This window comes from Apostichopus japonicus, chromosome 12, assembly GCF_037975245.1.
Source record: "Apostichopus japonicus isolate 1M-3 chromosome 12, ASM3797524v1, whole genome shotgun sequence".
In the NCBI taxonomy this organism is placed as follows: Eukaryota; Metazoa; Echinodermata; class Holothuroidea; order Aspidochirotida; family Stichopodidae; genus Apostichopus; species Apostichopus japonicus.
The window spans coordinates 28,330,691-28,347,858 of NC_092572.1; the positions used below are offsets into that span (position 1 = coordinate 28,330,691).

The following is a 17,168-nucleotide window of genomic DNA, read 5'->3' on the forward strand; positions in this document are numbered from 1 at the left end:
TACCATGATATTACTGGAGTAATTAAGTAGGGTAAATTTATATGGTACATAAACTACATAGGTGAAATTCCTACAATTGTGCCATGATTAACCACAGTAAAATTAGGGTAAAACTATACAGTGCAATTATACTATGGTAAATTTACCATAATTGTACCATGATTTTACCACAGTAGAGCATATATGGGTCACACTATGAAACATGATGGTACATTTACAGCAATTTTTGCATGATTTTGTCCTATATTTTTGCAATACTGATAAGACAAACCTTTTGCCAGCTTATGTTCTACTCATATCTTAATGTTGGCAATATAAATTACCTGTGGATATGAGTTGAATTAAGAAGAGAGACCAACTGCTATTCTTATATGTTATAGTATGCATCTATTTTCCTAAAAAAAAAGCAGTAGATATATACATAGAGAATTCCTTCATGTAATCCCTGATAAATTTGAGAGGAGACGACATTTAATTCTTTTTTCATCATGAGGGAAAACCTAAAAGCCTTTAAAATGAAAAAAAAAAGAACTATATAAACTAGTACACATAAGGCATAGCTTCTGTGCCTCAACACTGAACACACAAAAATTGACCAATCAGTGTCCTCAGATTTGGGTATTCTCTGTCAGGTCCATTAAATGACATGACAAGTCTATGTATCTATCTACAGAGTACTCTCTTCATTTAAACCAAGTTTTTGAGGACAAGTGGAGATCAAAAGTCCAATCTGTACTACCAGTTAAGTCTAAAGAAGATAGTCAGGAATCATACCTGCTAGGATTGTTGAAATTCAACAAGTTTTCATGTGTGAAACCTCCATGGATTTGCTGAATTAAAAACTGTTGCATGCTACAACTGTGGACTTACATGTCAGGCATACACCCATTACAATGAGGGTAAAGGCATATACTGTAGCTAAATTATGATACAATACACTAATGGGTGGAATTCAAAGAAATTTATGGTGTACATGCTGATTGAAATTAGGACAAAATTATGCTGAATGTGAGGTAAAACTGTCCTACAATTAGTGTAAAATTCTGGAAAACTGAGGTAAAACTAAAGTAAAAGCGTAGTAAATCTACGGTAAAACCATGGTAAAATTGGGGTAAAAGAACGGTGAAGCGTGGTAAAAGTATGGTAAATTGAGGTAAAACTAAGGAAAAAGCGTGGTAAATATACGGTAAAATTGGGGTAAAAGAACGGTAAAATTGGGTAAAAGAACGGTAAAACTGTGGTAAATCTACGGTAAAACCATGGTAACCTTGGGGTAAAACCATGGTATACTGTGGTAAAAGCATGGTAAAAGTATGGTAAATTGAGGTAAAACTAAGGAAGAGCGTGGTAAATATGCGGTAAAATTGGGGTAAAAGCGACGTAAAACTATGGTAAATTTGTGGTAATTTACTGCGGTAAACCGCGGTTTACCGCGTCCATAGGGCCAAAATACCGCTGTAATGTACAACAAATTTACCGCGGTTTTACCGTGGCAAAATTGTGGTATGTTACCGCGGTAAATTTTTTCCTGGGTATGAACATCTATTGTAATGGTTGCGGCATTTGTGAGCATGCGCATAGGAGACTCTTATAGCCTATATTACGTAGTAACATTAGGCCCATGTTATAGTATTGGCCGAGTTTGGTTTTAGATTGAATACGTAATGAACGCATACCCGCTGGACCGACCGAACCGCAGAGACGCGAACCAGGTTCAGATTTTTGGGACCAGTCCCATCACTAAATTCCTGGCCTTCCCTCTCCACCCCTGCCCATCAGTCCGTCTATGAACAACATGAAATAGGCCTATCTTTATAATCACCCAAATGACCTGTACCCTCCATGACAAACAATATGGTTCTTGTTCACATTATGGAGAAGCTATAAAGCCATACATACCAGCTACTGCATTTTTTTATCTGGAAATATCGTATCATAGTGTTCAAGTTTGACAACTGCTGATCTTAAATGAACACTGCCTTACATCAAATCTATACAATACACAAGGCTATCATATCATGCATATATGAGCTCCTTCCCTGTTATGGTTCTGGAGATATTGTACTTTTGATATATTCACATTTAGCTCTCTGCTAACCCGATATGACCTTTGACCTCCACCACAAATATAGGGTTCGCTGAACTAGTTACGGGAAATCCGCGTGTCGAATATAAGACCTGCATACGCTACCTTCCTTGAGATTTTATGTTTACAAGATTTTCACCCTATTTCCCTCTGTTGACCTCAAATGACCTTTGACATTCATGAAGAACACGGTACAGAACGTCTACTCACCAACGGCAAGCTACTGAAACTTCCACTCCTTGACATATTGAGTGAACATAGTTTTCAGAGTGTGATCCCTACCGACTTCATATGACCTCGGACCAATACCAACAACAATCGCAAACCAGTTTTGCCTCAGGAAAATCTGCATACCAAATATGAAATGCACCCAGTTATGCTTCTGTAGTTAGAGCGTTTACAAGTTTCACATACACATACAAACTCCATCACCATCGCATAGGTTCTTCTGCCTTCGGCAAGGAATAAGACCAGAAAACGCCCATTCCGGCATGGTTACGATGCCTAATCATATTATTCATGGTGTGATAATCTATACATGTTAATATACATGAAGTTATGCACACCAAAATAAAGATTATCTATTGCCTAATGCTGCAACGTATAAAGAGAGGTGTCAGGAATCGTTATCATGTTGACCATCAAACATTAATTCTCTGGTAAGGATTTTACAGTATGTAATTTTAATGCCTATTCCCTAATGCAAATTCTTTTCTGATTTTTAATTGACTGGGAGCTTTACATGAGATTGTGATATATTTTGACAAGGTACAAGTTATCTGGTATAAATTACAACACAAATTGCCAGTCTGAGATCAATTGAGTAACTTTTTGACCCCTTGAGCCAATCTTGCTACCATTTGAGATAACCTATTGACCGTTTCAAGCTGAGAGGGTGAAACTGGAAAAGGGACTAGTTGAGTGTGCTTAAAAAAGTACTACATATCAACTTTCCTTGAACATTTCTGGATGAGTGTATGTTCTTTTAAAGACTTAACTGAACTGAATTTGCCCAAATCATGTTCACCAAAAGAAGACCATACCATTGGAGAATGGACAGATTTATTGTAGCTTGCAGCCTGTGGTTGATGAGCTATCGTTTTTTTAAAGCTGTTTTTTTTTTTTAATATTTCCCATTAAGCCCACCAAATCATGAATATTCATGAGGTCAAATACTTTTTAATAAAAAGTCGCCCAGGAAAAACCTAGGCACGAAAACCAAACTACCAAACTACTGATCCGCTCTCAGCCCCAGTCCCCTTGCATCGGGACTGTGACTGTGTGATCATCGTCGGGTGTGCATACACCATTCCCCTCGAGGTCAAATATGTTTTGCAAAGAGCATATACTTATCATCATACCAAGTATAAACTAAATCGGACATACTGTTGAAGAGATATTGACATTTTAAGAATTATATGTTAAGCCCTACCCACTCTTAATAAACATGAGATGGTAACCACAAACAACATGGCACATTTAACATTTGCACATCATGTAGCATCTACCAAGTGACGCAGTATGACTGATTCAAATTGTTAGTCTGGATATATTGTGTTTACAAACTTTTCACTGTGCTAACACTCTAGACACGCCAATTTATGAAAAATGATAAGAATGAATTTCTTGATTATATGACCATGTACCTTTCATCAACTGACATCACCATACCAAGTATGAACTGAATCGGACATACGGTTGCAGAGATATTGACATCATAAGAATGTTACGTTTAGCCACACGCACTTATAAATATACACGGGATGGTAACCACAAACCATAGGGAAAATCTACCCATCAAGGGACATTTACCTACGACGCATGACATTGACTCAACTTGTGCTCCCTGGACACTTCTATGCTTCGACTTTTTCGTTTCTATGTTTCTACTTTTTGCACGTGTTACACATACATACACATTTCATGTACTAGCGCGCATGGCAAAAGTGCTGTGCTGTCATATATTTCACTTAGGGCTATACTGCATTCCGGTGCGTGGCAGAGTTGATAAAGGCGGTGGCATTTGAAGCAATGAGGCTTAGCAATCGGGGGGTTCGGGGTTCGATCCCCGGCCGGTTCATAGTAAGGAGGGGTTTTAATCCAAGAGCAATGACTCTAACTTGAAAACAATTCGAAACTTTGAGTTAAAGTGTTGAATTGGAAACCTGTAGTCCATAAGCCCTTGCGGGCTTCTTCCATATTCGTGGTCGCTAAAACAATGGAGTTCTTCTAACTCCATGCTTAAACGTCGTCAAATAACTGCATGATTATGATTATATCGAAGCCGAGATCAGAGTTGAGGCTGCTGCACGCGCGATGGAGAGCGTGAGAAGAGAGATGATCAAGAGAACGGTCGTGGGGTGATTTTACAACATATAACTCCCACGCAAGGCTTCATTGGCATGTCGTTTTGTTTTAATAAAGGAAATAATAAAAGTTCAGTTTTGTTTGTCTTCATTTGCTATATAAGGCCAGGGTCATCTCAATAAGACCCTCGCCAGCCAGGTTAGTCCTCGACGCCTAACGTTACCAACGCTAGACCAAATATTTCTTGATCGAAGATGACTAGGTAGCCTGGGCTATACTATAACGTTATAAAAGTAAGGCCTTTAACCAGACTTAATCTGCTATTTAAGGCCAGGGTCATTTCTTGATCGAACATGACTATGCAGCCTCGGCTATACTATAAAGTTATAAAAGTAAGGCCTATAACCAGACTTCTTCTGCTATTTAAGGCCAGGGTCATCTCGATAAGACTGTCGCTAGCCAGGTTAGGCCTCGACGCCTAACGTTACCAACGCTGGACCAAATATTGCTTGATCGAAGATGACTAGGTAGCCTGGGCTATACTATAACGTTATACAAGTAAGGCCTATAAACAGGCTATATGATACCAAAGCATACCCTATACGCACACATTTAGTTACATTTCAATATTCACTAGGTTACTGTTTGATTGACCTTGTGGAGGCCGTTGTAACTAAGTTGTAACTTGTGGTATTCCATAGCTGACAAATGTTAAATTAGGAGAAGGGTTCCGAAAAGTGTTGTTGGTGTATTGGGACATGTCCCACACCCGGGGATGGCGCGAACTTAAAGCAAGCTAAAGCTAGGTCGCAACACTTCATGCTAGTCAACATTTTTGGTCTGGGACAAGTGACCTGAAATCAAACCCTAACTTCAGCCATTGGACTGTAGGATATAGTCAGTATTTCTGTCTGAAGACAACCTAGTTCTAGCAATAAGACTGCGGCCTGTTTATAACTGTTAGTATAGAACTAACAGCTACCTAAAGTTAGGCCTGTAGGTCTTGCCAGATAACGTTATTAAATCCTGTTTTCTATGTTGGCATATCAGTTTCATTGTTAGCCCCTATATCAGTACCCCAATGTGTTATCTAAGAATATTGAGGCACTGAATATACGTATATACTAGGGCCTGTTTTAGGGGAATCGCGCACCAGTTCCCTACACGCTCCACTTACTCAATCCATGCCCCACCCCCTCCTTCTCTCCAGTAGGTCCCTTTTTGGTATGTTAAACAAAACATGATAATTCAAAACTTAAAAATTAATTTACACCTAAATCCCCGGTATGGCGTCCCCTCAGCATACATCGGCTACGGCTCACAGCAGAATGCCCTAACAGGTCTTCACTTACCTGTGTAAAACAATGATAAAAGCAAAGCTTACAGAAAAACGTCAAGTCCTCTCTTTACTCCTACGAAGTGATTTCATTGAAAAACAATTTTAATTTACCTTCTTTTTCTTAGGGAAAGGGGGGCTACTTAAACATGAGATCTCAAATAAAGACTTACAAGGCCTGGGAAGGCCTGCGACTTACAAGATCTGAAAAATGCCATTTCCTGCAATTTAGGAGGTATTTTTGGCAAACAACTTCGGGGCTACGCTACAGCTGGCGGCGCTCTGCTTCGATAGTGTCATGATAATCATTACAGTACCCATCAATCTAAGCGGACCATGATGATCCCTTTTGGTAAATGGCCCATCCACTAAACATTTATATCAAAAGGCCCTCGTATATACGCCAATCAAGGTACCGCCATAAAACATTTGGACATGTTTATCGATGTTCCTCAACTGCTCCTTAGGGGTTCTACCCAGGCTGCGGCATTTGACTGTGTTGCAATATAGCAGTATTAATATTAAATGCATTCCTTCCCTATAACTACATGTCTTCTAATGAACGAAATAAAAGTCTAGTAACAGATGAAAATCCCTAATACTTTGGAACCTGCATGATTTACTAAGTCGTCTCTATTACAAAAATAATGAGGATCAAATAGAATTTAAAAACGTCACCATTCATGTTAATGGTAAACAATCAATATGGGTGTGTCTTTGCTCAATCGACAATCTCGTTAAAATAATTTTTTAGCGGATTCCTTGAAATTCTTGTTAATAAAATGCATAAATACGTTACTTTAGTCGAGTTATACAAAAGATGAAAAGAGGAATTCTTTTCTTTCTCTCGTTTTTCTTTAATCTCCCATCATCCATTCAATTTGTCTTCTTTCAGTGCATACAATGATGTTGTGTAATCGTCTTGAGGACTAAACACTATTCAAAGTAATGACAATATTAGAACATGACTCAAACGAGACCTACACACCCAAGAGCAATTCACATAAACAATAATCATAGATTAAGGCCAAGTTTCCATACACTTGAAAATGTAATTTAAAACGACACTGACTGCAATGTTTCAAGGCGTGGTCAGTGCTGAAGCACCCAGAAATACCAAATATTAAACTTAAGTTTGAATACTCATGTAACCGCCCTGAAAAATTGTGTGCAAAATCTGAAAAAAAATCCCAATTCAGTTATAATTTTGCAACATATAACTCAGGTCGATGCTCCTGACATTCCCATATATTACATTTTCTGGTACCTATGCTTTCCTTCAAAGAACAATGTTTATTTAAATGAGTGGTAGCAAATACTACGCAAACATTGTAGCTAACATACCTGAAAGGAGACTTTACACATAACATTGGTATACTCTGTCCTGGTGCAAGAATATCTGTTGAAAATGGGAACCAGTTTGATAAAATGTCTTCTGTTTATTTTGCTTTTTTTGTATCTGAGCAATTGAAAAATATTTGTTGCACCATACTAAACTTTCTTAATACTAGTATGAAATAATTATGATTACAAGTATTGGATAATGCAAAATATTACTAACTTTTAATTCAGATAAGAAAGCATAACTTGGCAATTTGGTTATATTATATTAACTCTGATAAGTAACAACCAAAAATATTGCGCAGGGTTGTGTCACAAACAACATGGCAGTAAAAGTATTTCTCAACCATCTGTTAAACCAGCAACTCTCCATAGTTTTCTCACGTTTGCCGGTTCAACTAAATGAAAACTTAGAATTATATTTCTTGGCAGTTTACATATATTAGAGCTCTTCCCTCAAACTCCCGACTGTCTATTTGTCAAACTGTACAACCGTTGGGAGATTGCTAAGACAACACCAGCTTCATTGTTGGGTTTCATACCAACAGCCCTCATGCAGGGCTTCAATGGCTCATAACATACAGTAGCAGTCTAACACTTTTTGAGTTATGTACTCACAGAATAGTGTTTAAATAATTACAAACTGTGCGTTTATGCCTTTGACCTCTTTGTGCTAATTACCCATCAACAACTCAAAAATGTGTCAAGATTATATTATAATTGTATTCCGTACCTAAAGAATACATTACACCTATAAACTTAACCAAGCTTTGTGACTACACCATCTTGCATAGCTGTGTTTTGCACCTCTCAAGACTTTAACAAATCATAAAACATCAAATTATTCCACCCCACACCCTGTTCTTCAAATTATCACAGAACAAACGCCAAATTCATACATGCCTTTAACAAACAATCACCAAGTAATTAAAATTGTTTTTATAATCTATGCTCATCCTGCTAATGTCCTTCTTCAAAGCGCTTTACAGTAACAGCAGTATGATTATATCCTGTCTCTATCAGAAAAAGGTGACGAATTGTTCATACTGTCAGTACGAGTGTTTTGAGGCATGATATGGTAGGACAGTATAGAGTGGTACTAGCATTATAATCAGATAAAGGCTAGGAACTGTCTATACTGTCAGTACGAGCGCATTGAAGCATGATATGGTAGAACAGTATAGAGTGCCAGGTACTAGCATTAGAATCAAATATAGGTTACAAACTTTTCATTCTGTCAGTACAAGGTTTTAAAGTATCACATCGGTGTACAATATAGAATGGTATCAGAACAAGAAAGTTATCCCCACTGGCTTGAAACAGTAGATGAAGCATATATGTAGTTCAAAATTAAACTAACCATACGAACATGCATAATCACATCATACAAAATAAAATATCTAAATTGCTCACCTTTATCTAAAAAGATCATGGAAAATATTCTGGTATACCACATACACGTATGTTAGCAACGTTATGTAATTTAGAAGAGAGTGATTGACTTTGAGAGTTGGAGACTCAGGTTGTCTCCCTGTCCACCAACCACCAACCGCTGCAAATCTGTTACAATCTTTCCATTCAAGGCAGTTGATTATGTTTCTTAAATTCTTTTTCTTCAAATTTTCAGCATCCTAAAACTTGCTAGTAATAACTTTTGAAACTTTCCATTTATTTCCTGAATCTCCAATTCCCAGACATTGAGTAGTGGTATTAAATACAAAAATCAAATGTCTCAATGAGAAACATAATTGTTGAAGTTGGTACATGATTAACCATTGTTTCACTTTCTTGCATATTTGGGGCCAGTGCTGATGATCTTTAACTAAGATTTATGAAAAGTTTGTAAAATGTCTTGGAGCATTACATTTGAGTTCAACACACTCAAACCAAAAACATGTAGCAATATATGTATTCACATTCTGCTTTCCCAAACAGTACTGTGCCAAAATAAACAGCCATATGACTGCTATGATCTCAAGTCAGTCGCACCAGGGAGTCGTTATGGAACGACTCCCTGGTTGGACACAACAATTCCACAAACATCCTTTACTACACAATACAGTCAACGTGCATCGATCTGAATTCTGAAATAAAGACCTACTAAAATAATCCATTATGTCATAAATAAATGTCAACATAAGGTCTAAGAAGATATTTCATATAGGATATGCAAAGAACAAAAGAGTTTGACTCCACAGCTAACCCCACCCTAGAAATGAAAGATACATATACAAATATACATTGCATTTCAAGGTGTTGAAAAACTTACTTCAACAACGTACTTGGATTTTTTGACGAGAAACTAACTGATTAAAAAGGTGCAATGTAAAAGACAATGTATAGAGAAAGGCTTATACAGTAAATAACATTTCTGAAAATGTCTGTTCCATTGTTATTTAAGCTGATGACAATACTTGGTTACATAGATGTAGAGTCTTTCCGATCAACTGTAATATCTTGCTTCTTCCTTGTCAAAAGTGTATGATTTAATGATGGTTAGTTTTGTAGCTCTCCAACAAAACCAATTGCAATTAATTCATACTAGGTATCTCCCTTTAATATTGTAAAAAAATAAATTATGATAAAGGTCTTAATTGGCAACATTTCAATCTTTAAACATGATGAGTTCAACCTGGTTAGCCCTCGCTTGGTTTATACCCTGAAAAAACGGTGATTTTCTGGGTATCACATGATCTACGAAGTATCCAAAGCTGTCTTAGCTAATGAAGCAGCTGTAGCAGGAATAAACACAATTCACCAAGGAGCTTGAGGGGTAAGGTAAGAGAGATTTCAACTTCAAGGACTTTCAAGTCCAAGAAAAGAGGTTTTCCATTTGCCTACTTTCCCGTTCTCGAGATGCTGTGCAAAATATGTATATAATAGATATTGTCTGTATAAACTATAAAGCCTCCAGGCAAGCATTAGTACATCGTTACTTGCTTTCACTTCATGGCAGCAAATCTTAAGGTATAGTTATTCATATTGCAGAGGTTTGCAAAACATTGTATTTTGATTAGAACGTGCTGGGAATGCTGACAGACAGTTTATAATCTCTATCTCCAAGTAAGGCAATCTATTAACCTTATTCTCGAACTGCCCTTACCATCCGGAATCCATCAGAAAACCATCCATCAGAAATCCATCCGGAAACTCTCCACACAAATCACACACTTTTTTTTACACAACTCTATATTTGTCTTAATGAGCAAACTTGACATTGAAAATTAATTTGCTTTTAGTCCATTCCTGGACATCAAATAACTTCTGAAGACAGGAAACATTACATGTCTCCTTCCCTAACATCACTTAACCCAACTATATTCCATCTAATTCCTCCTTTTTGTACACACTAAGTACACTGTGGACATTATATGACAGGGCATCATTGTGACTTAACCTACCAAGGTCCCAATACACCTGACCATACATGAATCCATCCTACACCCATGTAGTCTTATCATCCTACACCTCCAGTGGCAAGTCTGCATCTTGCTTAGATGTTACCACTTGACTCCACTTAAATCTCAATAAAGAACACAAATTGTCATTTCTAACCTGACAGCAAAGCTTCCTGACCCAACATCCTCATGTAATGATCAACCTCATAACTAAGGAATGCTCCTTACAAATTGTTAATGGGGCTCTTCAGCTACACCCAAAACCAACAGAGGGCACTGACACATCAAACCTATCTAGTTCAATCCAGTTAACTTGACAATCTGCACGATCTTTGTCTCAGATCATAAAGGTACTGCGAGTTTAATCATAGTAGTAAACACAATTTCGATGTGGTAACATGCTTTGTAAGTATTAAAGTCAAACTTTTGTTTTGTTTTACACACTTTAACCTGTTCTTACTAAAGCAATTTTTGTTCGTCCAAGCGGACCCTTAACAAGACAATCACCCAGTGTATATGTACGCCAATAAATCCAGCATATTAGATTGGTTATGATTGCTTTCAAAGATGTGTATTAACAGTATAGATAACATCCACTAAGACTTATGACACCAACCGTTGTAATTGCTGACGATCCACATTAAATACACTCAACCTCTACACAGTATTGCAACCTGTTGTCCACTTAAAGCAGCTTTTGTATTTCTATTTGCTTTCCCACCCTTTTGACATTTCCGTCAAGTTTTTTACATGAATTCATCACAAAACAGCAAACTAAGATATTAGCCAAGTTTAATTCCCTGCCAAGAGCATTCATTGGCAAGTAATTATGGACTTCTGCAGATAACGAGTAGAGTATCCTCAGACAAATTCCTCATTTAAAATTATAAGTTAGATTTGAATAGATAAGCTAGTTATGTATGTCGTTATGCCAATGAGGCTGAGAAAATCACAGAAAAGGATGCAAAGAGCTGCTTTAAGTACAAGACATAATACAAATGTGAACTTGCTCTGGATTACAAGATAATCACAAGGTCATGAATAATCATCAGATGATCAGTGTCTTCAAAACATACCAAAGTAAATCCATTCATAAAATAACATCTTACAATACTCTGAAAGACATCAGCTTAAGTCCCTCCCTGTGAAAGTGAAGCAAAACCTAGCTGAAACAGGTGCATCTTCCGGCATTTGTAAGTGCTTCAAACAGTGCCACGTTTTTCAGCTCGAGAGAGATTCATGTTGGCTGTTGGCTACACCTGAGGTCATTCTCTATTATCAAGTGTCAAAGTTCAAACAATTACCCAGATAAGATGTCATACATCATATCCAGGTGGTGTCAGTAAAGGGTATGTGGTGGTACGGCAAGGTAACAACCAACAGTAAATAGGACCTGAAAGAAAACAGGATACCATAACATATAAACAGAATGACAGTTTCAAGCTCGGGGTAGAAAGGCAAGGAAGGCATCAGACAGGTGGGTGACAAACCGGTTGAACACCGAAGAGTAGTCAGCCCTTAGACTAATAGGGGCTGTGATTGTAGTAAAGCGTGAAGACTTGCAAAATCTTTGCATGGAAACGTTTCCTCCTGGTCCACCAATCCTACCACACACAACAATAATTTAGACGTCTTGACTTACTGTGACACTAGTGTGCAATGAAGGCAGGGGTGTGGAGAGAGAAAGGGGACAAATATGCAGGCATCTGACAAAACATTTATTATGTAAAATGGGAAAGAAGTGTTCTCGTTTTCAAATATTTAATGCAGTTGTTTGCTTTTATTTTGAAAATGATTACTGTCTGTAATGTACATTTGTTTTTCAAATGCCAAAACGTTTCTTAAATACTGAAGCTCTTAAAAAGGTCTAATGTTGCAACTGGTTTCAGTGAAACACTGTTAAGAATCTTTGGAAATCCGAAAAGAAACCAAAGAGAAATTAAAAGGTTTCAGGTCCTAGTGGCATTATGATGACATCACAGATTTACAAAGTGAAAGCTCCCAGACACAACCTATAAACTAGGATATCTCCCAAATATCTTCTGTTTGAGTTGTTCTTTACAAAGATGACTTTCATACCAGCCCAAGATGATGATTGTGTTTGTGTCCTCTTTCAGACATTGAAGGAGAAGACTTTAAACCTATGATGTCTCACAGATAATTCCTGTTTGAGTTGTTCTTCCCAAGGACGACTGTCATGTCAGCCAAAGATGATGGTTAGTTTTGTGTCCCCTTTAAGGACATTGAAGTAGATGACTTTAAACCTATGATGTCTCCAAGATATTTCCTGTTTGAGTTGTTCTTCCCAAAGATGACTTTCATATCAGTCAAAGATTACGGTTGTGTTTGTGTCCCCTTTAATGACATTGTAGGACTGCTTCAACACTCCAAGTTCATAAATCATGACATACTTGCACCTTAAGAACTACAAGGTTTATAGAGTAATTCAGACTAGTCTAAGATCAAACATCACATCGTCTTGAGTTTCTCCCTGGAGTCCTAATGATATGATATGACTGATCTTCTAATATTATTAGAGAATCTCGCTACATCCTCACATATTAAACTACTTAAAGCAAGTCCAGGTACAAGCCTTACCTTTACCAAAGACTTCTCTCAGTAGTTGCATCGTTGTTTTTTCTGTTTTTTCTTTGATACCACCTTTATGCTGCACCTGCTCTACTGCTGTCTCATCATCAAAGATGGCCGACATCTGAAGCATAAAAAGATGAGTAGAATAAACCAATTATGAAGAGAAAACTGACTCTCCAATCTGGTGTTAAAAGCTCAAACTTGGTTTGAACTTTCAATCAAATATAAAGAATGTTTGCCGTGATTCATATAAAGCAAATGTGGTTAACTTGATCGTCGTGTTCTCACGATTGTGTCGGCATTAAATCTGAACTATAAAAAAAGAGAAGAAAAAGACCATTTTAACACAATCATTCACTACATATCTATAATTTACGATAATTTCAATGATTTTTTATCAGTTTAGTGTTTTCATATAGTGATCATTTAGGACAAAGTTTAGTAGAAATGTATTGCACTGAGCAACACTTTATCCCATGCAACATTATTTCATTATTTAAGCACATTTAATTGAACAGATAATGGTTCAGTAGGTTCATCATATTAGTTTCACCACAGAGTCACAATCTTCATTCTATTCATTAAACATAAGTCACATACATAAGTATGTTAATTATCATTTAATTATAACTGTCATACCACTATTGCCAGTCAAATGACACAGACTACCTAATACCATCACTGAAACTGAGAATTTTCAACCAATTTAGCACATTCAAGACAGTAACACCAGCTAGTGACTAGAATGGTTGTTCCACAATTTACGACAAGAAGCTCTTTCAGAATGTATTTTTGTTATTTGAGAGGGCACTTGGATATATTCTGGAAAGGTATACACATTGCAAATCTTGCACAAAGAATGGTCCCGGCCAAAGTAAAGGTATTTATCATCATCTTTCATTTAAATAATCTGCAAAACTGATCCTCTTGACTTTAAATTAGAAATGAATGGTCATAAAGGCAGAGTAACAAAATGTGTATATTATGACCAGATAACTGAATGGATATCTTCTTTCTTGGCCTTCTGGGTTATGGCTGTAATGTGTACACATTCTAAGGCAGATGTTAACGTCCATCAGGTAATGATGGCAAAAGAGCATACAAAGAATAGCTACAAAGAAAATAGGGAACATGCAAAGTATAGCAGGTGTGTTAATAAAACTATTATCATGTAACTGGGATCTACACTTATATAGCCTAGAGATAGACTATCAAGTGTGAATCTTGACTGTTATATTTGTACTAATTTCATGATTTTAAGACCAACTAATACACACTAGATGCTGCCATTCAAATATCAAAAGTTACTGCATAAGAGGCCGATAGCATAGCAACATACATGCAGTCACTGATGATGTTACAAACTGAAAGCTGTTGCCATTTCCATTCTAAACTTACACATCTCCACTTGTAAAATACACAGAGTTCACCAAGTAAAGTAGTAAAATTATGGTATTTCTTGATTTCTCACGCAACGCTTTCACAAAATTTGTATGAATATATCACATACCAGATGAAATGCTGCCAAATATAGTATCAAAAGTAGCTGCTTAAAGGGGCCTATATCATAGCAACATACATGCAGCCACTGACAATGTTTGAAATTTAAACTTACACATCTTCACTTGTACCATACACAGACTTCACCAAGTAGTGAAATATGGTATTTCTCGATTTATCAAACAAAGTTGTCACTAAATTGTATGAATATATCACATACCAGATAAGATACTGACGTACAGGCATATGTTTTGGAGTATTAATGACTTCTAATTTTCATCATGGTGCTGTTGTTTCTTTTTTCTCATATTCAGTTATACTGATGCTATGAAGTACTTCACAGCCAGTTTTCTGGTCATATGAGTTGTAGATTTAAAGAAGAGATAATGGTTTACATACAGTCAGCTATGCAGATATGTATCACTGTAATAGGATCAATATCATAATAAAAGCTGGTATGTAGATACAACGAAAGTGTATCACTGCAAAAGGGTGCATGTTATGAATATAATTATAAATGCTGGTATGTATATTAATACAAAATTTCTGTAACTGTCTAGTATGTAATGTTTAATATCTGCATTGCTTGCTGCTTAGTAAACAGAAAGTTACAAACTAACTAGATGGATATCAATTTGATAAAGCAGTACTGAACAGCGTTATATGTTCTATGCATGATAGATTTAATAATATGTTATATGTATTAAGTCACTCACTTTCAATTCACAGACCAAATATAGATGATGAGAGGTGAAATGATTAACATACCTAACATTTCCTGACATCCGGTCTAACAGACTCTTCGTTTTTGCGAAGAGTTCCACGAGTTAACTAATTGCCATATGCCTTCCTACATGTAGTAAGCCTTTGTAAAATCACTTCTTTCAAAGAACAAGAATAGTCTGACTGGATTTCGTACAATTCCTTTTCAGTTATCTGTAAGTAGAGTGCCACGTTATTGGAAAGTGGAAATCAAAGTCCGAATCCTTCTACACAACAGAAAGACTCATATTAGTGTTATGTTATGACTTGAAATGCAACATGGCTAGCACATGTTTAACGTATAGACACTTGCATCGTCATAGTAACCTGTTAACCTTAATGTTCAACTGACAGCTGTAAGGATACTTGTGAAACTTGTGACTGAAACCAATGGCTGTACAATATACTTTTTGCAATGTATTATACTGTTTATTGACAAAAACAAATTACTAATACTAAAAAGAAACAGCTGCATATTTTAATGTTTAAAGCATACATACTATACTTGCTGAGATCATATAAGAGTGAATGAGTTTTCATGATGTACAAATAATGTATATTATCTTAAATGATGTTTCGTACCATTCTTTTAAAGAACTTCATAATAAAGGACTTTTTTGGGGGCTCAGCTTATCACTCTATGGCAGTTCCATCAGCTTTGGAAAGAATAATTTGTAAAACTTAGAACGTTCACATAGGTAGAACTTTGAAATTTAAATATCGGCATTTCTGTCGTGCTTGGATTTCAAATTCATGACTGTTTATAATTTGAGATTTCTCTTTAAATTATATACATTTTGAAAAGCCTGTTAAGCTTTCAATGTAGCATGAAAAGCTAGCAGATTCATCTGCTTAATGTATGGTTTGACCTAGCAATTAAATTGCACCTTCATTTGAATGGACACGATGAGTTCACTCACTGTGCTATTTTATCAGTTTAAGTTTACTATGTTTAACATTTCACATATTCTTCAATTCTTTGTACCACAAAATTGTTTGCAACTTTATAGGCTGACCAACAGTTACAGCAAATTCAAGATAGAATTCCTTCTTACTGTATGGATGTCCCTATATATATATATATATTTTTCTATTTACAGATAGTGATTTGTGAGACTCCCTTGAAAGATTGACAGTCGAATGTTGTTAATAATCAGTACAAATATAAACTGCTTGTCCGTTACTTTCGTTATCCTTCTTTATGTTCTCGAGCTCTGTGTCATCAAGCTTCAGATTTCTTTCCAACATCCCGCCATTCTTTAGAAAATTTGCTGGAAAAATCCTTCAAATGGTCATAACAACAAAACTGTTCATGGTTCCAATGCTATTTCAAGATGTCAATTGAAATTGAGATTATCCATAGATGAACGTGAGTGGACCGTCAAAAACTAGACCATTATCTTATTGAATTTAAAAAAAAACGTGTGAACTGGGCAGTACAAAGAGCTAGAATAGTGTTATTCTTTTCATTCTGCCCCACCCCATTTATTAAATTTAGCATGGCGGCTCTTTGAAAAAGAATGCCATAACAAAATTTATTGGTTACAGGTTCATACTTCAAGTGTGAAAACCAGTTATCTTCGCCGGTAACAATAGCGATTTTGTAGAAAGTGTGTTTTAGAGACATACTGAGAAACATTTGCCAGTTTAACCCTTTTTCACACTTGACCACAGCTCTTTCCTGGGAAACGCGTGTGGAAGACCAAGAACAAGGGTTGAGACATCGAAATCTAAGGTGTGTAATATATTCTAACCTATAGTGCCTGAGATATCATGGTTATACGAGCGTTCTTTAAAGTAGAGCAGAAATGTTGCAGAATCTTAATTCTACTGATGAACTTATAGT

General features: G+C 36.4%; 2 protein-coding genes and 1 long non-coding RNA gene across 14 annotated transcripts in view; 1 reads left to right on the plus strand and 2 right to left on the minus strand.

Moving 5' to 3' along the window:
- Nucleotides 1–17,168, minus strand: part of LOC139977162 (uncharacterized) — a 293,518-nt gene that overhangs the window by 49,222 nt on the left and 227,128 nt on the right. The window lies entirely within an intron of this gene.
- Nucleotides 1–17,168, plus strand: part of LOC139977218 (uncharacterized) — a 262,539-nt gene that overhangs the window by 1,531 nt on the left and 243,840 nt on the right. The window lies entirely within an intron of this gene.
- On the minus strand, nt 8,523–15,687 carry LOC139977206 (uncharacterized). 2 transcript variants are annotated; one of them, XM_071986450.1, is made up of 4 exons: nt 15,329–15,687; nt 14,050–14,171; nt 13,067–13,181; nt 8,523–11,861 (listed from the first exon to the last, which is right to left on the minus strand). In XM_071986450.1, exons 1-4 carry the CDS (start codon nt 15,333–15,335, stop codon nt 11,785–11,787), a joined length of 321 nt encoding a protein of 106 aa, XP_071842551.1. In that variant the 5' UTR covers nt 15,336–15,687; the 3' UTR covers nt 8,523–11,784. The 2 variants fall into 2 exon arrangements, 1 of the variants encoding a protein (XP_071842551.1); XR_011796465.1 differs by lacking the exon at nt 14,050–14,171.

What these genes read in the sequence shown, in the direction of transcription:
- LOC139977206 (XM_071986450.1), bottom strand. An exon ending in GATATCCATTCAGTTATCTG is followed by an intron (nt 13,182 to 14,049) that starts GTCATAATATAC and finishes TTTATGCTTCAG; the next exon opens with ATGTCGGCCATCTTTGATGA. An exon ending in GAGAGAAGTCTTTGGTAAAG is followed by an intron (nt 11,862 to 13,066) that starts GTAAGGCTTGTA and finishes GTTTTCTTTCAG; the next exon opens with GTCCTATTTACTGTTGGTTG.